Source organism: Anguilla rostrata, chromosome 4 (genome assembly GCF_018555375.3).
Source record: "Anguilla rostrata isolate EN2019 chromosome 4, ASM1855537v3, whole genome shotgun sequence".
Taxonomy (NCBI): domain Eukaryota; kingdom Metazoa; phylum Chordata; class Actinopteri; order Anguilliformes; family Anguillidae; genus Anguilla; species Anguilla rostrata.
This window is the reverse complement of record NC_057936.1, coordinates 22,929,140-22,953,822: the sequence shown is the minus strand read 5'-3', so window position 1 is coordinate 22,953,822 and position 24,683 is coordinate 22,929,140. Positions and strand designations below refer to the sequence as shown.

The window sequence follows — 24,683 nt, the reverse complement described above, 5'->3', positions numbered from 1 at the left end:
TGCTTCTATGTGCACATGCAGAGGGACAGGTACTATTTGAATACACACAGTGCAGCTCCAGCAGGGGGAAGCATTTCAATAGCTTCTGTTCCCCAGTTAATCAGTCCACACTGAAGAAAAGGAGACAATATGGAATTTAATCTTTTGAGGATTCTTCTTGGTAGATGAAAGGTGACATTCTGTGTGATAACACTTAATGTTCGGAGTTTCAATGTTTGTAAGCCTTTGCATATGCTAGTATTTATGTATAGATGGTCTTCTAACCCATTGGCAGTTTAGTGACTTTTGGATATGGCTGCACAAACAACAGAATAAACATCAATGTTGAGATGGACCTGCTTATTTTAATGCAGGCTATTAATGTTTAGGGAATGTATTTACCCCCCCAGCCTTGTTATATTTCCCATTAAGACTTAGAAAATGAAATTCGACATGGCAGGAGGATCAAGGCATAGGCCACCAGCACATTGCAGTGATATACACAAGTGTATATCTAAAAAGTCCGATGTTTACTTTGAAGTGTACAGCTGAAATACATAGGAACATTTATGAAAATGTAATTGCTTTGTGTAGCCTCAGAGAAGGAGAGAGATCATTAATTATATTAAAGTCTAGCTGTGTTAATTATAATGAAAACCGTAATACCGGTGAATACAAAATATGAATCATTTGCTGATGGTTAGTCTGTTAGTCTGTGAATTAATCATTTGAATGAATCAGCATGAAAATATGTCGTGATTGTACAATTTTCAAATATCTATATTTATAGGAGCATTACACTAATCCTAGTTTTGGATGACTGTACCTTGATTAGGTGTAAAATTAAGAAATGTGCCAGTCCATGGCGAACATCATGGTCACCATAGAACATGTCTGAACTCATCCCTGAGGCGATGTACATCCTCAGCATGATATTTTCAATGGCAGACTTTTAAACAACCTTGAATAGTGCTGACAGTCTGTCTGAGGCGGCAGGTGATAGTTTGGAGATTTAAAGGAGTACCATGGTGATTTTCACAATTTCTCGGTTTTATGTGCTATTTGCACAAGAGGCATTGAAGAAACACAATGAGTAAAGTATTAAATATGTCCGTTCTGTATTTTTGGAGAAATATGCGTTTTAAATTTATCGTCCTATTTTCAACCGGTTGAGAAAGTTGTCAACTTGGTGCGTCACGAACACAGTAACCACTCCCCTTTCCACGCCCCGTAAACCCATGGATAACTCGAGACCCATAGTTTGCGCCGCTGGCTACAGGCAAGACAATGCAAATATTTGACTAACGTTAGGTTCACTTAAATTAGAGTGCCTTTTAAGGACTATTAGATTATTTCTGGTTATATTCATTTAGCTAGCTAGCTAACGTTAGCTAGCTAGGTAGTTTGCTTTCATAAGGCAATGTTATCGATAACGTTAGCTAGCTAGTTTGCTTTTATGAGGACGTTATAGTTGTGCTTTTATCTTAACTTGGCTGGCTAGATAGCAAAAATTATAATTGGATATAAGTCAACGTCCTTACCTTAGCTATCTATCGATACTTGATATACTACTAAGCTAGCTAGCTTGTGAAAAGTCTCCCAAAAAGAGCGCGTATCATGGGGGTAGCTATGGTAACGGGGCACGGTCTGTCAATCATAGCTAACTGACCGTGCAAGACCTCCTTACTTCGTGAGCTCTCAATCACGGTTGATGGCACCACAGTGACTGCCTCTCACTCTGCCAAGAGCTTGGGGGTGGTCCTGGATGACCAACTGGACCTCAAGGAGCACATCAAGGCAACATCACGGTCCTGCAGATTCCTTCTGTACAACATCAGAAGGATTCGATCATACCTGATGACGCACTCCACCCAGCTGCTCGTCCAGGCTACGGTGACCTCTCGCCTTGATTACTGCAACTCTCTCCTTGCAAGCTTGCCAGCTTGTGCCATACAGCCACTACAGATGATTCAGAATGCCGCTGCCCGACTCATCTACAACCTTCCCAAATTCTCCCATGTCACTCCTCTGCTGCGATCACTCCACTGGCTACCGGTCGCCGCCAGGATCCGGTTCAAAGCCCTGACCCTTGCCTACACTGCTGCCAACAGGACAGCCCCCATCTACTTGCAGGACATGACTCGATTCTATGTGCCTGCTCGACCACTCCGCTCTGCGGCAGCAGGGCGCCTTGTAACCCCTCCCACCTGCCCAAGGGGATCACAGAGCTTCTCCACCCTAGCTCCCCAGTGGTGGAACGAACTCCCCGTCCCTCTCCGAACCTCCCCCTCACTACCCATCTTCCGCCGTGGCCTGAAGACTCATCTCTTCAGATTATACCTAGACTAACCACCACCACGCTGTATATTTCACTCTTAAAAAAAAAAAAAAAAAAAAACCCTTTTCATGACACTTGTTACATGTTGCCCCATCCCAGCACTTTTTTGGTAATTTGTATTTGTCCTAATACTGTAGCTTATTCTTCTGCCTAGTTGGCTTTGCAGAGGTTAGGTCAGAATAGTGTTCACTGTGTGAACTGTGTTCTTGGCTAGAAATAGCTGTACAAAATAAGTATTGTACCTTACTGAACCTGTGTTTAGCAGTTGTCTATGACCATGAAATGCACTTTTTGTACGTCACTTTGGATAAAAGCGTCTGCCAAATAAATGTAATGTAATGTAACGACAGTTCTCATTACCACGCCCAGACGGTTCGGGTGAACTTTTATAGTGGGAAATTTAGGCTTTGAAAAACATGACTGACTGAATAATACAAAAATTATGCACATTTGTTTTGTTGTTGCCTAAAGACAACTGGGAAGTGTAACGTTCAACCACCATGTTACTCCTTTAAGGGTATCTTTGCATAAGCCTCTTTAATTTATTAATGTGAGTCTTCATTGGAGTAAGTACGTAAACAGCAACTTCCAAATGCATTAGATGACCAACCTCCCCCTTCCGTTTAAACAGTTTTTTCTGACGCCACTTACTGAGTTTTCACTTAATGTGTATTTGATTAACATTTGCCATGGATAGCATCTCACAGTATATAGCTATTGTCCTTAGGCATTGTCTGCATTATTCTGAAATAAAAGAGAACATATGTTACCGTAGCAATAATTATTCAGGCGCATAATCATTTTCTATATTGCCATGTGTTGCAGTAGGCCTGTGAATGTTTCATGTCCTCAGATGAGGGCAAACTTTAGGTTATTACTTTTCCCCACTTCAGAACAAGACTTCCATAGTGATTAGAGGTTATACGATGAAATAACCAACATAAGAATCGTTGCGAACTATTTAAAAATGATTTACGTGTGCAAAATGGTTTGTTTCCAGAGTGGCAATCCACTATTAAGTTGATTGGCATATTACTTGGCTGAACATTATTTGAAAGCAGTGGTTACATATTGGGGAGAAGGGTGGCCGTGTTGATCATAAAGAATAGTTCTCCAACACTTGATTGATACGGCTTTATTTAAATGGTAGCTCATATATTTTTCTGTTCTTGCACTCAGGAAACCGGACGTGACTTATCTTATTTGCAAGGACATTGTCGACCCCAGGAATTACAATCATATATGGATTTAGGAAAGACTGGATGGCGAAATCTCCCCTTTTTAGGGTGAGAATGGTATATTCCAATGATGTAGAGTCCCTCATCGTCACGTTGGGTTTCTACTTTCCAGCTAGTGTTGGGTGTCGAGAAGACCCCAGTAGTATGCGAGTAAGGTGAGAATTGGCGTGGTAGTGAGGCAACTGAAAAAATGCAGCTGTATCGGCAAAATGGTGTTTAAAGTCTCAGACACACCAGTTTCTTGTAGTTCTGAAGATTTCTGCTTGCCAGGCAGCCGGAGGAAAATCCATCTGAGCCGTGATGGCATTAGTGTCACCATCAAGATGAACCATTTTTACAAGGACTCGCACGTTAGCAACAGCTAGTTTACAGTAGCTAGCTTGCTAACACAAAAGAGTGGTCTGCTATGGCAGTGGAAACCAGGACTTCATGTGTTCATTACGAGCTTCCTTTGTCCAACTTCTGAGGGGGAAAAACTTTTTGGAATGAGCATTTTGTAGACCGTTCATGTATCATCACTCTGTGAGACATCCATCATGTCTGATCCAAGTTACTGGACCGCATTACCAAGCTACAAGTCTCATTTTGTGACTGGAGCGATGCTAAAGCGATCAAAAAGGTAACTAGGATAACACTACCAGCCTGAATTGCATATTTCATTTAGCTTTACAGTTAAATGGGTATATTGTCCTATAGACAACATTATAACCTAATACTAACAATGAAATAAACTATGCCAAGCCAGGTCAACAGGTTGCTGCCTAGCTAGCCAGCCTAGTTGTTAACGCGCTTTTTGTTCTCATCGCTCGTCTGATACCGGGGTAACGTTAGCAGATTGTTGATTTGCATAGCCCCAGCCATCCGACTGTATAGTCTATGGAACGAAGCACCAAACGTTTGACAATGAGCATCTTATTACCAAGCTAGCATTTTTAGCTAGTTAGCTAATACGTGGTGCAAGACAAGCTGCTACGTAGCTAAGGCAACTTTAAGTTAAGGTATATTGATAGGCAGTAACTTAGACTAGACAAGTCTTGCAATGCTCGAGTACTAATGTATAGCTGCAGGAACTTCTCTGACTTCAGATTGTACGACGTAGCTAGCTAACGTTAAATGCATTAGTTTAACGTATCCTAATATTTTAACCTTTGAACGAAGTAACGTTCAGTTACTAGCCAAAACGTAATTCACAGACGGTTAGTCTATCGCTCACGTTATCTTTGTTCTAGTCTAGTTAGTCTATCGTTACATTAACTAACAAGTAACGTTATCTGAATTTGACCCGGCTGTAGCTATAGTTTACACTGTAGCCAACTATAGCTAGATAGCAAGCTTCGGTTGGTAGTTTAGCTAGCTGATTACATGAAACATATACCTAGCTATACCCCAATAGACATTTTTTACGGTTAGAATTTCTGAATTAAGCTGGACATATGCATGTGCTGTGGACATAGTAGCTAAGGTTACTACCTAACTTAGCTACTAACGTTAGCAAACGTAACTAACTTGTTCATGCAGCGGTCTTGCTGTCACATTGAATGAACAAAGGACTGCTCCTCAAACGACGGTTGAGGGCATCATATAGAAAAACCAGCTAGCTTTTAGCTCAATAAACTTTATTTGCTAACTAGTTATACATTTGAACGCCATGGTATATCACACGTAAATAGGAATTTGTTTTTTCAAAACTAGTATTCAAAAAAGCTCTTGGAGCTGGAGATTAATTTATGATTATTCATAATTGATTTGATTCCTCCGTCAGTGTTCAGTACATTATGTGAAATCTTTAGCTTCAACAGGAGTGTAAATTATGTAAAGTTGATTATATTTCTTTCTTGCCATGAGATGTAGTCCAGCTTAAAGTTGTGAATTGTCTTTATCACTTAGGTGCAGGTCTAGATCAGCAGTACTTTTATGATGCTCTTATCCAGGGAAAATTGCAAAAAGCGTTCAGTCTATCTGTGGTAGTATGTTGTTCCCTTTTACCCAGAGTTAGACTATTTCTAGGCTATTCTTTCTTATAATTAAACTGCTATCTTCCAGATAGTAGTTTAATTCAGGATTCTGTGCATAACTTAAATATATAGAGCACAATGGACCAATCAATCTATGATTACTAGGATTGTGTCGACTGGGATGGAGTGTGCATGACGAATCATTGCATCCTTTTGCAATCAGGATGTGAAATAGTCAGCTAGCTTTTCTCAATCCTTTTCTAATGAGCCGACCACTGTTCTGCTATGTAGATCATTAATGCTGGCTTGCTTTTGTGGAGAAGCCATCTTAATCGCTTTTTGTTTTTTCTTTTCCCCAGAGCAGTGATTAATTCTGCGACCCAGAAATGTCAGCATCGGTATTATTGCCTGTCACAGCTGGCCAGCATGGCTACAGAGCTTAGGCTGTATACGTTCAGTTAGAATGCAGCTGCATAGATTAATTGAGATGAAGTAAATGGTTTGTTAATATTTGCATGTACGTGCATATAGATAGAAAACTAATTATTTCCTCATTGCTATTATTAGTGAAACAAATTAACTGTCCATCTTGTTGGCATAAGCAATGGTAGAAGAGTGCCAGGAGATTCAACAGCAGTGAATGACCTGATGTTATTATTATTGACAGTGAGAAATGGGTCCTTGCGCTCATATCTGTCAGTGAATCCAAAATATGAATAATTTGGCCATTTACCAATTGTAGCGGTAAAGAGCATTGCGCCATAATGCCTCACAGTTAGACTGGTTGTGTTCACATTGTCAGTCTAGTTACCTGAATGGTATCTCAATTGTTTTCACTGGAATGACTGACTGTGGGCTGTATTTACAACTAATGTAATTTCCCTTAAACAAATTGTATTAATACATGAGCAAAATTAGTGCCAGTAGTTGATCTTGAAGTGGATACTTGAGATGATAAAACTGAGAGTCTTGAATCACACTTGTGTGGAATATGAAAGTTATGTTTGTGACATTGGTCCCTGAGTTCAGTAAAGGATGCCATTTCTGGCTTTTTGAAAGTGTAAATGCCGTTCACATCCATGCATGTCCCTCTGCTGCCATATCAATATTGTTTGCATTTTTTTAATGTTGGCTTAGCACTAACACAATTGGAAAGAATGAACAAGGATGTTTTTAGTTGGTATTAATGAACTTAATGGGCACCTCACTGTTAATGCTAAACGCTGAGCTTGTTGTCTAGCTTGAGTAAGTGTAGAAACTTGTGAGATTGCGGGACCGTGGATCAGAGATTTGTTCGCAGACAGATTTTCTCTCTCCTGATAGCATCCTGTGGGACCTCTCTGTAGAGGAAACAGAACTGCAGAATTCTCAGCTAACAGGAAAAGAGCTTTTAGAGCTGTAACGTTAACACAGACGCAATGCTGAAGAAGTATTCTATGATAAGGATGATGCTCATTTTGACTTGATTTATTTTTTGCAGCATTTATTGCTGTTTACTTGGAATTTAATTTAATTCATTTTTGTAATACTTTTGTAATGTTAGTTGCTTCTGTCCGATATGGCTTATAGATTGCTACAGTTTGTAGTCCCAAAACCCTGAAGCGAGTTAGCATTTTTGAGCCATGGGTTCCTTCGACAGGTTTCCAATGCTTTTTTTCCTCCATAGGTATTTCAATTTCTCTGGTAAATAAGGGCTGTGGTTAACATAAGCTTTTGAGGGTTTGACGTTTTGTTCTACATCATAAATTGCACTAATTAATAAGCTGTTATGTACTTTAAAAAAAGTTAGTTGTTAACAAGTTGTTATATTAAAACTACCACAGCGGTCACATTCTGGCAACCACCACTCTAGATTTTATTGGGTATAATTTGTGAAATCAAAATTCCTGTGTTGGGACGGGGGGGGGGAGCATTGGGAATCTGCCGAGGGATCCGCTGGTGGAAGAAACTTCCGGGTCGGCCTACAAACGGTGTCATAACTGTAACGCTTCATTCCAGCCCATTCTGATTTGTTTGGAAACCTATGCTTTTTCCAGCCTGTCCAGCCTGAAAAACATATTTTGTTTTCCTATGTGAATACCATTCATCGCATAGCTCTATGTTTGATTTTAAATTCAGCCAAACTGGTCTAGACTTTGCAAATTGACCAAGGATGTTGTGGTGATGGGAGGATTCTATAGCTGGGATTGGAAATTTAGAAATTGAGTAGAAAAATTGCCTTATAATGCTATCACATGGTGATGCATGTCTTGTCTGTTTGTTTGTAATAAATATTGAGTGATTTTGTTGTCAAATGTGTCTCTTTGTTTGCTGCAGTTGCCGGAGCAGCAACAGGAAGAGTTTGGGCGTAGGGACCCCTTCACCCACTCTGTCTCGGCCTCTCTCCCCCCTCTCTGTCCCTACAGGTAAGTGCAAGTGGAGAGAGTTTATGGTAGATTAAACGTTTTTCAACAATAAATTAAAAATATCCCCTTCACAGATCAGTCTCGATCAGGAGTTTTGCAGAACCAGCAGTCATCATTAGAATTGGTTAGGGTTCTGAGTCTGATTGGTGAGACTAATACCTGAGATTGTGTACTTGATCACTCTGGCACTGAATAATAGTAATTCATGTCACCATCAGTCTAGGTTACTAAACCTGATAATCTTGTGGTAAAAGCCTGTGCAATACGCATCAAATATAAGAAATGGTGGTATTAATTTCATAATTGAACATTCATATGTTGATCTAAGTTGGCTGTAATTCTCTTGCTCTTTCAGCTGGTAGCAGTCCCTTAGACAGCCCGAGAAATGTGTCGACTAGTGCCTCTCTCAACTTCCCCTTTGCGCGAAGGTAACAACATTCTTTAGATTTTCATTGTCTTCTGCGAGTGCAGAGAAATTTTCCCTGTATTATTGTTACCCATTATGAATCATTTGTGTCTTCCTTCAGTACTGGAGGAGATTGAGTCAGTTGGCATGTGTTGTGTTGTGTTGCGAAGCGAGGTACAGTGCAGGAAGAATGGGGGTCTCAGTGTTCGCACTGAATATTCACTCCTTCTCCCATTAGGGTTTCCATCGAATGTGAGAGCCAGCAAGCAGGATTGACATCTGTAGCATAATGGTCCTTTCACATCAAATATGCTGGCTATTTGCAGTTAAGGTTTACTTTACCCTGCAGTCACCTTATGTGGAGTCCAATTCTGACAAAATGTTGCCAAATTGCTGTTGCGGTACCATTCACATTACATTTGGTAAAGTTACTTTTCAAGGTTTTTTTCAGCAACTGTGATTATTCCTGCACACTTCTGTATACTTGCCAAGCAACTTCATCAGTTTGGTTTAGGCCAACAGTTTGCTCTATCAATTATTTTTTTCAAACCAAAACATTCTGAACCATAGTCTGACGACCACTCGGTCTCACAAATAATTTTTTTAGATTGCAGTAAAAGTTTCATAGATACTCACCTACCCTCCAGAACATCCCAACAAATCATTATATTCAGGGAAAGGATCTCATTTAACTGGAACAGATGTGTTATTCAATTCAGCAGTGCTGTCATTGATGGAAGCTTTGGTGAACTGTCAGAATTAAATTTGATAATTTTTTTGTGATTGATTAGTTAGATTAATTGTTGCCACCTTTGGCTGGTTTGCTCTTTCTGTTACATCTCTGGCAGACTACCCTACTAGGTGTCTCCAGATGAAAATGAAATCTGTATCGCACTTTTCGCCTGAAGTTGTACCGGTAACCGAGGGAATGAACTGAATGCAAAAGGAACCCAAACTAAAACAATTTTTGCAGGAATGGTCTGTTACAGCCTTTATGCTATCAGAATAATTTAGAGGAAAATATAATCACATACAAATTCTAAACATAAGTTAAAGGCTTTAAAGTCATTGGTGCCTGATCCAAAATGCCCTCATTTGTAAACAACGATTTTCATCCATTTCAATTAAAGTAGGCCGAACGGTTGACTAACTGTTACTGTAACAGTAAGGTTATGGCAACCTTTCTGTGGTGCAGTTTCTCCCTCCTCCTTCTCTAGGCTTATTTTTTTAAATAAGAATTTTTCTATACTCATCTTTGTCAAAAGTGAAAGGTTAGCATTTTTATTAGCTATCTAACCTAATGTTAGCTGGGTGAACAATGATGTTTGCTAAATGCTGGCTAACATTAATCCAAATAGTGTTGATATAATGAAATAAACAACTAAATACTGAAAAATATTTTTGGACGAGGGGAAATTTGGACGGGCGGCCCAAATAAATTCATTCTATGGGAAACACTACATGTGTAGTGATTTTAGTGCTATTTCCAAAACCTTCCAACTGCCTGATGCGCCTTCATTGTTTTCTTTAGAGTGTTCGTTGTAATCATTTTGGGTGGGTTCTCTTGGCAGACTATTTATCATGCAAACATAAGCATTTTCCTACCACACCCTTCAGTGGTACTTTTAAACAATGCAAGTGGATGGAAGAAAACAAACTTAGTGATACTCCTAAGTGAAGCATACTCCCTTTCTTATGTTGAAAATTTTTACATAAATTTTTGACGTTGTAAGCTCTTCGTGATGGCCCATGTCCGGCTGTCATCTGCAAGGCTATAACATTTTTATGATGAGGCCGAATCGATGTAGTTTTATCTGACGATGCATGATTATGAACTTGTTACCATAGCAACAGCTGATATGAGTTCAGCAAATGCGGAAACCTCTTTGCAGTAGGATTGAGGAGGATAAGTCTGGAAGGAAGCTTTGAGAAGACTGGAGCAATGTACATGTATGTGGCTAAGTGTGTTTTTGCCACACAGAGACTGTGTATTTGATAGCTTAGGTAAGCGCAGGGAAATTCTCATTTCTGTGGGTGGTAAAGCTGAGAGGCATTTGCCGAGTGTCATTTTACAAACGGGTCCTGTAAATGCAGTATAGACTCCATCTGCACTGCACAATTAGCAGCTCAAACTCGGCGGGAAACCACCTCTGAGGGGGTATGAAAGGTGGCTTGAAAAAGCCGTACACTGGAAGCACTAGCTAGGCTACTGGTGGTCCCTTCACACTGCAGTGAAGCTGGAGCAGAAAACATGGCCGCTCTGGCTGGCTTTCTGCTGCAGGGAAACCGGTAAATTTAAGGTAACCATTGTGCTCTATACAGGGTTTGATGATGAGCAGATGTGATTGCAAGTGGTCATCCTTAAACAACTTGCAGTGCTTTTGTTTGTGTTTACTTTATGCATTCATGTCAATAATAGATGTCTGCCACTATTTTGTGGAAAAAGAATTCTCTAAATTGGTAGACTGCTTTGTTGTGAAGGTTCTTGACAGTGCTATTCAAAAATGAAATCTCATTTCCATTTAGGCCTATTTATTAGATGTCCCACAACCCAGTTTGTGTGCAATCAAAGGAATTTGCTGTTTTTTAATTTAATTTAATTTAATTTAATTTAATTTAATTTAATTTAATTTAATTTTTTTAAGCAAGCGCCAGTAAGATTAAAGAAAAATCAAAGAAGATATAAAATATAAATCTGTGCGCATTTCTGTTAAAGGTAGCATCTGAAAAGAGGCTCTAGCTGACGCATAAGTCAAGTTGTTAAGTCTCTGCAAGGAAGCAGAACAAACCTCACATTACTTTTGAAGTATCAACGGAAACCCCCCCATTTCCTCCAGTCCAAAGTAATTTGCAGAAGTGTCAGATCTGAGCTGATGTCACTGATGTTGTCTCTAAAGTTGTAAAGTAAAACGGCCCAAAATGCGCTGTGTTTGTCAGTTGAGGGGGGGGGGGGCGAAGCCATTTCTCTTGTTGTAGGCTATATAAGCTCAATTTCTCTTGTTGTAGGCTATATAAGCTCAATAGAAATCAGTAGTTTCAAATGTTAGTTAGGGGCTTGGTACTACAGTAGAACCATCAAAGCAAACAGGAATGAATGTGATGCATGAATTTGGTTGTGGTTTGATCTTTTGGTGCATTTTCTCAGTCTGAGTGTTGAATTGATCTTGTTTTTCTTTGTGTCTCTCTAATCTCTTCTGGCTGCTGTGACGTTTTAGCCACATGGCTCGCACTGACAGGTAATATACCCATTTCTTCATTTTCTAAGTCTCGTATTCTTTGCACTCTCCAAATAAAAGTAAAAGCAGTTTTCTTCACATTAAAATCGGTATTTGCTTTGTTTCCGTCTGTACCTTCTGAACTGCCACATTACCCTATCAACACTCAGTTACTTACAATTTACATTATAGGCTTTTAACTGATGTGCTTACCCAGAGCAACATAAAATTAGTGCCAAAGGACTCCTATATTTGTAAACCACCAGCATCCCAAGCAGCATTTAATGAGAGTGCAATGGTTGGGCCATAACACCCCAGCTGTAGGTAATCCTTTGTCCCTAGAATTATGTAGATATGGAAAGGAAGGTAGAGAGGTTTTTTATTTTATTTTATTTTATTTTATTTTATTTTGTATTTTTAAGGTGGGGGGGGGGGTCTTTTCCTGAACAGATGAGTCATCAGGTTAGTCGGGCGGGGGGTGGGGGTGGGGGGGGGGGTGGGGGTACAGGACAGTATATAGTGTGGATGTGCACAACCAAATTATTAAACAATTTTACCAATATTTCCCTTATGAGTAAAAGTGCTGATATTTCCACCTTTTTTGACAAATGGCTGTTTTTCAGAGCGGAAGGAAGAAGATGGTCCCTGGCCTCTCTCCCCTCCTCTGGCTACGGGACCAACCCCCCCAGCTCCACTGTCTCGGTATGTTACTGAACACGGCAAAACTCATTTCACAGTTCAGCAGTGCTTCTTAATATTTCTGGATGCACACTGTTATTCAAAAGATTTTTATCTAAAATAAGTAAAATTCAAAGCAAATTTCCAAAAACTCTAAATTTTTATCAGGATGTTTGTATTTTAAATTTCTGGTGACCACAGGCAAGATTTCTTGTATACTCATTTGGGTACATTGTTGTCCTCCCCTCTTCTAAAAATCTGACTCCAAACACCTTTTTCATGTCTACATTTAATTATTTGTTTCATATAATTTTTATAATATAATGTGTTGTACTATTTGTCACTGAACATTGCAGTTTATCATTGCATTTAGAACTCAGCTTATAAAGCAAAGTGGCCATGTATCACCTTTCTGAACTTGTATATTTGACCTATTTGTATGACGTATTGTTTTTATATACAACATTTGACTGGAACATATTCCACCCTAGTGTGCCAGTTCTAGATTCACTCACAAAAAAAACCTAACGACAAAATGGTGTATGCAGTTAAATTGAATTATGGCTCTGTTTATCCACTTGTGCTTCGGCTACATTAAGAGTTTACCAGACGTGAACAATCAAATACTGATTTATGTGAATTACCTGATTCTTTGTCAACCAGTTTACATGAAGCAGTCACCATATTTTATTTATTTGAATCCATTTTATGCTGCTTTTTCCAGAGGGTCAGAGAGCCATAGTTACCACAAAGCTTTTGCAGAAATCTGAATATAATCTTTCGGGCAGCTGCCATGAGAAGAGTACGTCATGTTTATAAGTGGTTATGGTTCATCGGATTCATTTGTGGAAATGTATGGAAGGGGAATTCCATCATGTCACACTTCCAGTGAGGCAAATTCTTCATTTTGGCACGCGTGACACACTTATACACTTGCAGAGGAAAATGAATGCGGACTTAAAATAATTTTCTTTTCCCCCTCTATTTACCATGATAGTGTAGCTGTGCATGTTAACTGCGGTGGCCAATTCTAAGGGTTAGACTAATGAAGGCTAGTTTGGACAAACAGTGCAATATTAACAGGATCAAATGAGATCTTCCACAGTGGCCACATCATGCCAACTGGCACGGCCACCTTTGTGAAATTTGGCTTTGACACGGTTGTGCCATGCATTCCTTCTTATGTCTGTCACCGAGTTGTCTCTCACTGGAACTTCACAGCTCAGAGCTTTACTGTTAATGTGATTTGATGCCCAGAAGAGCAAGAACGCTCCGTGCGTCATCGCGAATAACATGGAGGAATAATAACGGTCCGTCTCCCGTCTGGAGCTTGTCGTGCGTTTGATTTGTCCTCCTCCTCCTTTTCCGAAATGGTCCGGGAGGGTCCGGACCTGATGCCGAAAGTATTTTGGCGTCGTCCGTCTCAGGTCCTCGGAGGAATGACTGGCCTTCAGAATGAAACGCCCGTTGCTTTCGAAGCGACAAAACGGATGTGGAGAGGAGAGGCGGAGCAGCTTGTGATCAGCAGCAGCCGGGCGGGGCCGTTCGTCCCCTCTCACGAGTAAAAGTTTTGGTCTCGTTTTTTCATCTCTCTCCGGTCCAAACGAAACGGGTGATTCCGATGGTCAGTGGCGGGTATCCGAGCGGTGTGAACCGCGCGGCTGCGCGGCGGACAGGCCGGCGGTGCTGGCGGCGTAAAGAAGGCCGTGTGCGCGATCGGCAGCACGGCCGGGGAGCGGCGTTACAGCGCGCTGCGGCGCGCGTGCCGTGAGGTCAGACTCCGGAGCCTCGAAAAGCAGCGGGGCTCTTAGGGGGTGCGAGCAGAGCCCTCTTTATGCCGAGGGAGTCACTGGAGCCCCTCCGCTCCCCCCCCCCCCGAATCTGCTGACCTCTCCGACAGGCCTCTGCATGCAGCGCTTAGCTTCGATCACAGCTTCGGATTTATACCCGTCCCTTAAAATTCCGGTCTACTTCACACACACACATTATATAAAAATCAAACGCTTCTGGCGGGACTGGCTGATAAAGAGGGCAGTTATTCAATCTCCGGGGGATGGTAATTGCTTGGAGTACCAGTGGAGCCCGCCTGCGTGGTGTGCAGGTCGAGTGTTGAGCGATACGCGTGGAATGGGGCGGTCCTTGGCGGGTTTGCGTTTGGGCTCAGGGTTTGGTGTGGAGCGAGGTGTGGCGCGGCGCGTCGGGTCTGAAACCCTTGTTTGTCCCTTTTGTTTTACAGTCTTCATCCTCTTCCCAGGAGCGCTTGCACCAGCTCCCCTACCAGCCCACTCAAGACGAGCTGCACTTCCTGTTCAAACACTTCCGCAGTTCAGAGAGCGTGACGGACGAGGACGGGAGACCCTCGCACTGCATCCGCCCGCGGTCCCGCAGTCTCAGGTACCGCCCCGCCTCCTCCCGCCAAAAAAACACCCCCTTTTCCCCCCTTCATAACCAAAACAGCCTGCAATCCACAAGTGGTCCTCCTGATTTCTTGACAGGGTTTGTCTGAGCTCTGGAAAAGCCTTTAATTAAAATTTTTATAGTGCCATTGCATAGTGCCAAAGACTGCTTGAAGCTTTCTTAAGCCACGTATTGTGCCAGGTCATTGCAAAAAAAACTTCATTTGAAGTTCTTTTGAAGCTCAGCAAGTTCTTGGGGGCTCGGGAAGTTTGCACCATGCAGCAGACATAGCACGACTATAAACTGAAATGGATTCTGTAGATTGGGGATAGAGAGAACGTGTTCAGGGTTAGTGGGGGGGGGAGGGGGGAGAGAGCGCACAGTGAGTGGCAGAGGCTGGGCGCAGGCCCGAGCTGTGCGCGCCTGTGGCGAGCGGAGCGGTGCGTGGGCGGGGGAGCGCGGAGATGCGGGGCCCCGCTGAGCCGTGGGCTGAGGAGGCTGCCGAAAGCACCGGGCAGGCTGCCATCTGCCGCAGCGCGAGCCTCTTTTCCTCCCGGAGAGCCCGAAGGTCCGGCAGCCCCGCTCGGTTCCGCCCGCCTCCGCCGCGCTCCCGCCAACCGTAGGATTAGCAGGGAAATCAAATAAAGGGAGGCTTAGCTCCTTACATGCGCCAGTGTGAAAACCATCAGAGCCCCTACAGCTGCTGCCTTATGCAGCGGTGCGCTGGAGCAGAGACGCGTGCGTTAGACCTGTCTATAAAATGAATCCGTATCTCTAACATTGGACCTTCAGAGAGTCTTTTCAGCCAGCGGAAATGACTGGTGAATTCACTCTGTGTTGTTCAGGTGAATGCTTGTGAGTTTAGGGCCGATTGTGTAAAATCCGCACTCTGTGTCAGTACTCGTTTCATGCCCCTGAGTCATGTGCTGGTGTGCTGTCTCACGACTGGCAATAAATCTGACATTTCCCTCAAGCTCGGTTTATTTCGTGAATTTGGTAACATACATGGCTTCTGGCATTGAAAAACCGTGCCAACTGTGTAATCAATGCTTTCTGGACTTCCAAGATTTGACATGAGAAGAAAGAAGAAATAAAATGAGCTTCTGAAAAATATCATAGGATTTTAGGGCATGGTGTAGATTTTAATGATTTCATGCTTGAGTTTAATTAGACAGTTTTGTTTATTATTTAATTTTGCAGCAGCTACTCTTCCTGGGGTCCACATAATGAAACATATATGTTTATATGTATGTATATATACATTTATATATGTGTGTGTGTATATATATATATATATATATATATATATATATATATATATACACATACATACATACATATGTTTCCTTATGTGGACCCCAGGAAGAGTAGCTGTATATGCATACACTATAATATGGTTCATTAGTAAATTTTGTGAAAACCCTTTTGCACTGTGCATTTGTACTTCCTTTCTGAATGCATATTACCGTAGATCCTACATTTTAAATGAGCAAATTTCATTAGCAAATGTGTTTCTGCTGTTTCAGCCCTGGTCGGACAAGCGGCTCCTTCGATAATGAGATTGTTATGATGAACCATGTTTACAAAGAGCGATTTCCGAAGGTAGGTTGCAATGAAACTCATTTCCTTTATTGAGTCCATACTGTAACATGTCTGATGGCCCTGCTCAAGTCAGGGGAGGCCTTTCCTTTTCTGAACAACACATCGTATCGTTTCTTGCGCCCCCTGTAGGCCACGGCGCAGATGGAGGAGCGCCTGCTGGAGGTGATCAGACACTGCTCCCTGGACAACGCCCTCCCGCTGGCGGACGGTGTGCTGGGCTTCATTCAGCACCAGCTGGTGGAGCTCGTCCGCGACTGCCTGGACAAGTCCCAGAAGGGCCTGGTCACCTCCCGCTACTTCCTGGAGCTCCAGGAGAAACTGGAGAAGCTGCTGCATGAGGTGGGATATGGAACAGTGGTGCCTCATGGGACTCTGAGTCTTTGTTGAACCAACACCTCACTACCCTGGGAAGCATTAATGTGGAGAACTGCAAAATGTAGTTTAATTGATATGAAAGGAGACAGTATAAATAATTGGCTATTAAATCTGTTTTGCCTACAATACTCTGGAACTGGAGAACCCAATCCAAGCTAGCCCTTGTAAAGCGCTGATTCAGCAGTATTATCCTTTCGATCCTAGTGAACATTATATAGAACAGACCCATGCAGGGAGAGTCGATGTGCTGTCTAAAGAGGTGGCCCTTCAGAAGGTGAAGGTGATGAGCACAGTGTTGCTGTTCTGACATCAGTGTGGAGCTATTTTCCACCACTGAGAAACCAGCAATGAGAATGTGTGCACTGACAGCATTTCTAGAAATTTCTGTGGTCACAGTTTAAAGTTTAAATGTTCTAATTTAAGGTATGAACGAGTAAATAAATGATGATTAATTTAAACTGAGATGCGTAAAACAAATGACCAGACAGGTAATTTGGTATTTGGTTGACGTTTGTGCACATATGCGGTGCGTGTGCTTGCGTTTGAGATGGAGAGAGAGAGAGAGAGGACGCCTTGTGGGTGTCTAAAGACAAATACAGGGCTGTCTGTTTGGCACTGGTCTTAACTTCGGTATGGTAGAATGTTAGTTTCCATGGCAACTCCCAGGCTCCACGTTCCGTCGTGTGCAAGAGGCTCCCGGCCTGTGTGTTTACTGTCAGATAGCACGGATGGCGTGGCTCGTGTTCCTGCAGCTGTACGGGTAAACACCGACTGGAGATGTGAGAGTCCTTCTGCAGCGGACAGGACGATGCCTGGCTCCCAAACCACGCCCGCCAACACCGGCTATCGTTCAGCCTCCCAGGAGAAAGACGGAATCCTGCATTCGCTTGTCATTCCGCACATCATTACCGAGCTCCGTTTTAATGATCGCTCACTGTAGTGCTAATGCTACAGTGTGCTGTTACATACATAATAAATGGGGGCTGGGAGTGGAAATCGCTGGTAACTGCGCCCGCGTTTGAGTCAGTCCTTTGACGTGACGCACTTAATTAACGCTAAAGGCCGCGTATGATTCACTGGGAGGAATCCTGCGTGCGTCCTTCTGCATGCTGGGATATTTCATTTAGGTGGAGGTTATTCCCTTCGGTGATGTCTGATTTGTATTTATGTAATGTTTTCCTTGCCATTTTAAACCCATCTGTTCAGAAGCACACTGACAAGTTAAATATCCGTCTCTGTTCTTTCAGTTTTCTTTTATCTTTTAAAGTCTTGTTTTTTCCTCTAATGAATGAGTCACTCTTTTTTGGAGGTCACATAGCACCACAGAGTGCAGTTGGCAATCTTGCGGTCCTGCGTTCTACAGAATGTCTGCAGTCACATTTAGGCCTGGCTAATCCTGAAATGTTGATATGATGGCATGAATAGCTTAAATAACACTGCATTCTGAAACCATTTAGCGGTGATCTGCCCAGTAGCTTTGAACATGCTATAGCTTGTGCTGTACTGAGCCCGTGTTTACCGCATTTATCTCCACTGAGGATTTTTGCCACATGTTTCCCTTCCCTTGATTGTCTCGTATTTGTTTCTCTGTTCAAGAGAACAATGGCCCTGAAGGCATGTTATTTTGGCTCAACTGCAGCTGGGCCTTACTGTGGTAGTCTGTAGATTTTGTACTCAGACAAAAAAATGTAGGCATGTTTAAGTTTCTTTCTACCGTTGTGGTTTGCAATAGTTTGCGGTTAAATTAGTATTTTTTGTAACTTCCAGATTTTTGGAGAGCGGGGGGGTGGTGGGGTGCCATACACACCTTGCGTGTCTAGGTTGCATCTGTACTTGTTCTTCTTCTTGGGCTCAGTGTGGTTGGTCTCCATTAAAGACTGCGCTTATTTTATTTGTCTGTTTTTCTGTGACCAGGCGTACGAGCGCTCCGAGAGTGAGGAGGTGACTGTTATCACGCAGCTTGTGAAGAAGATTCTCATCGTCATATCCCGACCCGCGAGGCTGTTGGAGTGCCTGGTGAGGGTCCTGGAAGGCCGGGTGGGGGGAGTGAGAATTGGGTCAGGAGCTCAAGAAACTGGATTGGGATCCGTGTGCTGACGTTTAGTTCTGAAAATGAGAAAATCCTACAGGGAGGGAAACCGAGTTCGTCTCATCCTCCCGAGAATTGGCAGGAAATAAAAAAAAAAATAAAAAAAAAGTATTTATTATTACTTTCTTTTTTTACATAATACAAGTCTCTTGGATAGCAAAAAATGTTGCGGTGAAAAGTTTCCAAAAGTAATAATAGTCTTTTGAACAAGAGAGGTTTCAGCATGATAGAAAATATACTTGTTGTGATTAAGACCAGAGACTTATGTCCCTTACTGGGGACGCCAGGTCTTAGCTATGTTTATGTTTTAGACAAATTAACTCAGGTCACTTTAATGTAATTGACAGGAATTTGACCCAGAGGAGTTCTATCACCTGCTCGAAGCAGCGGAGGGTCACGCCAAGGTGGGCCAGGGCATCAAGACTGACATCCCGCGCTACATCATCAACCAGCTGGGCCTGACGCGCGATCCCCTCGAAGGTATGACTGATTCACTCTCATCTGGAAACTGAAGTACTGCAGCAATGCGCCTTATCCTCTGTTAGCCTGAGTCACTTTTAGCTGTCGGCTAAGTCATGTACTGCTCCAATAAGAGCGTGTCCCTTTGGGACACGATAACCCGTACCGCTGTAACACATCAGTTTATCGCGCTTCTGTCTGGTCTAAAGTACACCCGTGGGCTCATTTTCAGCTGCTTATGTTGGTGCTTTTTTCTCCGCTCTTGCAGAAATGGTGCAGCTGGAACACTATGACTCTACAGGCCCCACAGTGGCTGCTGAGTCTGATGACTCAGTGGAGGTAAGTGGACTTTCTCTCTTCACAGGTTAAATCCATTCTCAGTAGCTGAACGGTATTGTTACGAGGGTTCAAGTAAACGTACCTTTCACATTTTCCTGATGTGTGTTGCATTCGGTTTTCGCTGCGGGTGAAGCATGTGCTATTACACAGAGGAGGCTTTTGAAAGTCATCGATAGTGGAGATTTGTTTGAGAAAGTACGACAGGCCAATTTAATACATAATGGTTTTGGAAATTTTAGAGAAATTTACTTTATAAAATGTTGTAGTATTGTTTACCTTTTTTGAGTTGGGAAAGCCAGTTGTGAACTTGTGTTTTTTTGATATAAAGGAAATGTTTTTACACACCAGCCTGTCTGACTGCTGCTCCCTCCCTCTCTTCTCTTCTTTTTGTCACAGAATAAGTCCGCTTGCATGCCTTCCCGACGGAAACCACTGGAAAGCGACTTTGAGACCATCAAGCTCATCAGCAACGGGGCCTACGGGTTAGTGTGCTTTAACATGGCGTTTGGGCTGAATGGGTGACCTGGCGTCCTGCATCTATGCTACATTCCACGGCAGGTTCTACTGGCAGGTTAGCAGTGGGGGGGTCCTACACGGGTGCGCTAAGCAGCCTGCCTGTTCTCGCCGCAGGGCGGTGTACCTGGTACGGCACAGAGAGACCCGGCAGCGCTTCGCCATGAAGAAGATCAACCGGCAGAACCTGGTCCTGAGGAACCAGATCCAGCAGGTGTTCGTGGAGCGAGACATCCTGACGTTCGCAGAAAACCCCTTCGTGGTCAGCATGTTCTGCTCCTTCGAGACCCGCCGCCACCTCTGCATGGTCATGGAATACGTGGAAGGTTAGGCCGGATTTTGCATTGGCGGGAAACTGGGGAAGTTGTGTAAAGTTTCTTCTGAGGTCACCTTTATAATGAAAAGTCATTGCAGCTCCTGGATGTGCTACAAACTATTCTGTTGCTGGAACAACAGGCTGTTGGCTGTGATTTTGGTGGAGAAGCTAGTTGTTCCATGTTTGCTGGTGCCTTGCAGGTGGGGACTGTGCTAACCTCCTGAAGAACATGGGGCCCTTACCAGTGGACATGACCAGGATGTACTTTGCTGAGACCGTGCTGGCCCTGGAGTACCTGCACAACTATGGCATTGTGCACAGGGACCTCAAACCGGACAAGTGAGCGCTGGACCCGATTTGCACACATTGGGCCAGTTTCACAGACACAGATTAAGCCTAGTCCTGGACTAAATTAAATTTTGATTGGAGATTCTCCATACAACAAAACTCAAGTTTAGACCAGGACTAAGACTAAGCTTGTGAAACCGGACCATTGTGGTCCACATACACGTTAGGACCCAACAGAAATGAAACGTCTTCACACCTTCTCTCTCTCTCTGTGCGCAGCTTGTTGATCACGCTGATGGGACACATCAAGCTGACGGACTTCGGCCTGTCCAAGATCGGCCTGATGAACATGACCACCAACCTGTACGAGGGCCACATCGAGAAGGACACCAGGGAGTTTATCGACAAACAGGTGAGTCTGCGCACCTCTACCTCAAATGGCTTTCGGCAGTTCCCCTCACATAGTTTTGAACGCTCGCTTTCCTCTCCCCGTTTTTGGTGGTGTAGGTGTGCGGCACCCCAGAGTACATCGCCCCCGAGGTGATCCTGCGGCAGGGCTACGGCAAGCCGGTGGACTGGTGGGCCATGGGCATCATCCTCTACGAGTTCCTGGTGGGCTGCGTGCCCTTCTTCGGGGACACGCCCGAGGAGCTCTTCGGACAGGTGGTCAGCGGTGAGCACCGAACCTGGTTTGTGTGGCCCTGTGCTGGACCTGGACACGAGTTACTGAGCCTGGTCTTACCCATTTCAGTTCAAACCACGCAACCAAACCAAGCTCACTTTTCACTTCATGTCATTTTAATGGCAGTGATTTAGTGAGAGGCGAAAGGCCTTGACTGTGCTTTGAAGGTCATAAAATGAAATTCCGTAGCAATGTTGTGTTTACCGTAGTTTCTGTTTGAGGTTTTATGTGACCGCTACGTGTGTTTGGGCGTAGATGAAATCATCTGGCCGGACGGCGACGACGCGCTGCCCGGCGACGCCCAGGACCTGATCACACGGCTGTTGAGGCAGAGTCCTCTGGAACGTCTGGGAACAGGTACAGCATCGCGTGCAGCTAACCCTCAGTCCGGGCGCTAATCGCTAGCGTTCAAAATACAAGCGCGGGCTCCTTTGGATGAGGACTACTGCTAAACAAAGAGCAGTAATGTAATGCCCCACACTGGGGTCTAAGGAAATGTTTTTCTCAACGATGAAACCCCCCGGTTTTCAGGAGGGGCGACCGAGGTGAAGCAACACCCCTTCTTCCTGGGCCTGGACTGGAACGGACTGTTGCGTCAAAAAGCGGAGTTCGTTCCCCAGCTGGAGGGAGAGGACGACACCAGCTATTTTGACAGTAGGTGGCGTCATTCGCCCGCTTGCTAAGATCTTCTCCTCAGAACCCTTCCCTGGGTCACGGTCAGTCCCCCTTGTTGGACACCCGTTGTTCCTGGCTCCCTCAGAGGTGGTTTGAAGTGGGCTCTGGGTCGTCGTCGTCCGTCTCAATACCTCGTTCCTTTGTTTCGCCCCTTCCCGCAGCTCGCTCGGAACGTTACCACCACCTAGGATCAGACGAGGACGAAGAAACCAATGACGAAGAGTCTTCCCTAGAAATCCGCCAGTTTTCTTCCTGGTCCAATCGCTTCAGCAAGGTTTGTCATTTGAAAGCATGACCTAATTTCACCGGCGGGCTGAGCCAGACGCGCGCCAGTGCCAGCGGCAGATGCCTCGAAGACGATGCCTCATCTTCATGACCTCTCATGAAAAGATATGTGGGCTGATTTGACATAGACGTTTGCCTTCCTTCAGGGTGGACCAATATCTGGAAGGTGCACCTTTTAAAAACAGATTTCTATTTATTATTTCCCATGCTGACTTATACCGATTGTGACCTTCCTAGCTCCATTGCAATACAGCTACGCTCTGACACACTTGCATTTTGTAGCACTTGAAGTACTGACCCATAAACATGCCTTCAATTCTGAAAATGGTCTGGTGCGTGAAGCACATGGCAGTTTAGTGAATGAATAACTGAATATTTAAAAAGTGTTCATTGCTGAAATGTTATTCACACGTTTTTCTCTTGGTGAAGTGTCCAGGTGGTGTGCCCCTATGAATTACATTCACAGTTTCCCTTCCACTTGGGGTGATGTTTGCGCTTTGGGAAATGTTGTGTTTGGTGTGCTGGGGCTCTTAGAATCCCTCTTCCTGCTTTTCTGTCATGAATTTAAAACAGAACTCCTGCCGTCGTTTGTGGGCTTTGTGGGGGTCTCTGCTGAGTGACAGTGCTGACAGGTTTGTGCTTTGTGGTGCACGGACGGTGCCACAGACCGGGTTGTCTTTCGGCGCAGACGGGTGGAGCTGGGTCGTTAGGGGCAGGTGCGGGCGGGCGGGCGGGCGGGCCGGTACTGACGCGGTTTCTCTCTGTGCCTCAGGTGTACAGCAGCTCGGAGCACCTGGCCACGCCCTCGAACCTGAGCTTCTCTTCGACGGACCGCAGCCACAGCGAGGAGAAGGAGGAGCGCTGGGAGAGGCGCACGGGGGCGTCTCCCGGGGAGGCCCACCGGCACGGGGGCAGCGGGGACCGCAGGCAGGCCGGCCACCGGGGGAGGTGAGGTGTAGCCCAGCACTACAAGACCGGATTCAACTAACTGAACTAATTATGGTCTCCAATGAACACCTTGATAAGTAGAATCGGGTGTCTTAGTGCTGGACTAAAACGAAAACCTGCACCCTTGCCAGCCATTTTTGGGTATGATTCGGGACCCCCTGTACTACACCTTCATTATCCCTCGTGGAAACTCTGCTATGTTTTCTGCAAATGGCGGCAGTCCCACCGCACAGCCGTTTTGTATGTTTTGGGCTCGTCCCGCCGCTGACCGCTCTCTCTCCCTCAGCCTGCGGCCGCGCGCGTCCTCCAGCTCCTCCCAGTCTGAGCGCAGCGCCAGCCCCCTGGTGATGAGCAGCACCCACAGCCTGGAAACCATGCCTCGCTTCGCCTTCTCCACCGACGACGAGGGTGAGCCCCGCCTCCTCCAGTGTCACTCGAAACGATCATCATAGCAACTCTCAAAGGCGGCTTTAAAACTGTAGCACAGAGGCACCTCCTCTTTTTCAAAGTGCCGTTTGCTCGTTCCCTGTGTGTAACGCGGTTGGCCCGAATGTGTGTGCCGCAGCTGAGGTGGTCGTGTCCAACCTGCACCGGATCCGACTGCGCAGCAACAGCACGGGCGCCAAACACTCCTCCCCCAAAGACCCGGCGGGCCCGCGGCGCTACGGCCACCAGCTGGAGACGCCCGACAGGCAGCGGCCCCCCTCCGCGGGCAAAGTGCCCAAGTCCGCCTCGGTGTCGGCCCTGTCTCTGATCATCACTGCAGGTAGGAAACCTCATACGGCTTTGATGTCATGCTTCACTCCAAACGGATGTGAATGCAGTTTCTGTTCTGTGGAAGGCTAGCATTCTTAGCATTAGCGTCTGAAACCAATGGGAGTCACTGTACCGGTAGGCGGCATGAGTGAAATTTGCTCCCCCAAATTACCTTGCAGAGTCTTCTATTCAGGATGCTGTGCCATGTGGTTAATTTGGAGCACAATTCCACACACTGTTCTTGTGGTCTACAAAGTACATGGCCAGACCTCTCTCGAAAAAGAGATCCTTGATCTCAAGAGACTTACCTGGTAAAATAAAGGTGCAAAAAACCATGATTCTGTCTGTAAAAATAATCTCAATGCTAATACAGTCTTCAGTGCAAGCAATTTCGCCCTTTGAAAAATGTAGGTACAGGGGGCCATTTTGTAAAACTGAGCTCAGGATTTTCCCCGCTTCTGCACAGATGACATGGCGGGCGGCATTCAGACCAGCCCCATCTCCCCTCACTCGCTGTCCTCCAACCCGTCGTCCCGGGACTCCTCCCCCAGCCGGGACCTGAGCCTGGGCGTGAGCAGCCTGCGCCCGCCCATCATCATCCACAGCTCCGGGAAGAAGTACGGCTTCACCCTGCGGGCCATCCGCGTCTACATGGGCGACAGCGACGTCTACACCGTGCACCACATGGTCTGGGTGAGTCGGCCTGGGCGGGTACTGGAGCAGGGGGTCCTGTGGGGCTGGGGGG

General features: G+C 44.7%; 1 protein-coding gene across 10 annotated transcripts in view; it reads left to right on the top strand.

Moving 5' to 3' along the window:
- Positions 1–24,683, top strand: part of LOC135252862 (microtubule-associated serine/threonine-protein kinase 3-like) — a 51,395-nt gene that overhangs the window by 17,285 nt on the left and 9,427 nt on the right. For 6 of the 10 annotated variants that reach the window (XM_064331466.1, XM_064331465.1, XM_064331468.1 and 3 more), the window contains 22 exons: positions 7,827–7,915; positions 8,271–8,343; positions 11,537–11,557; positions 12,160–12,238; positions 14,451–14,608; positions 16,138–16,213; positions 16,343–16,552; positions 18,503–18,604; positions 19,025–19,157; positions 19,405–19,475; positions 19,872–19,957; positions 20,106–20,314; positions 20,505–20,643; positions 20,872–21,004; positions 21,100–21,265; positions 21,530–21,631; positions 21,806–21,928; positions 22,111–22,223; positions 23,007–23,182; positions 23,469–23,590; positions 23,748–23,948; positions 24,405–24,631. In XM_064331466.1, coding sequence (XP_064187536.1) covers positions 7,827–7,915; positions 8,271–8,343; positions 11,537–11,557; positions 12,160–12,238; positions 14,451–14,608; positions 16,138–16,213; positions 16,343–16,552; positions 18,503–18,604; positions 19,025–19,157; positions 19,405–19,475; positions 19,872–19,957; positions 20,106–20,314; positions 20,505–20,643; positions 20,872–21,004; positions 21,100–21,265; positions 21,530–21,631; positions 21,806–21,928; positions 22,111–22,223; positions 23,007–23,182; positions 23,469–23,590; positions 23,748–23,948; positions 24,405–24,631 — 2,809 coding nt within the window. Of the gene's footprint in view, positions 1–2,819; positions 4,175–7,826; positions 7,916–8,270; positions 8,344–11,536; positions 11,558–12,159; positions 12,239–14,450; positions 14,609–16,137; positions 16,214–16,342; positions 16,553–18,502; positions 18,605–19,024; positions 19,158–19,404; positions 19,476–19,871; positions 19,958–20,105; positions 20,315–20,504; positions 20,644–20,871; positions 21,005–21,099; positions 21,266–21,529; positions 21,632–21,805; positions 21,929–22,110; positions 22,224–23,006; positions 23,183–23,468; positions 23,591–23,747; positions 23,949–24,404; positions 24,632–24,683 lie in introns of those variants that run through there. The other 4 variants (XM_064331474.1, XM_064331472.1, XM_064331470.1 and 1 more) reach the window with 3 other exon arrangements.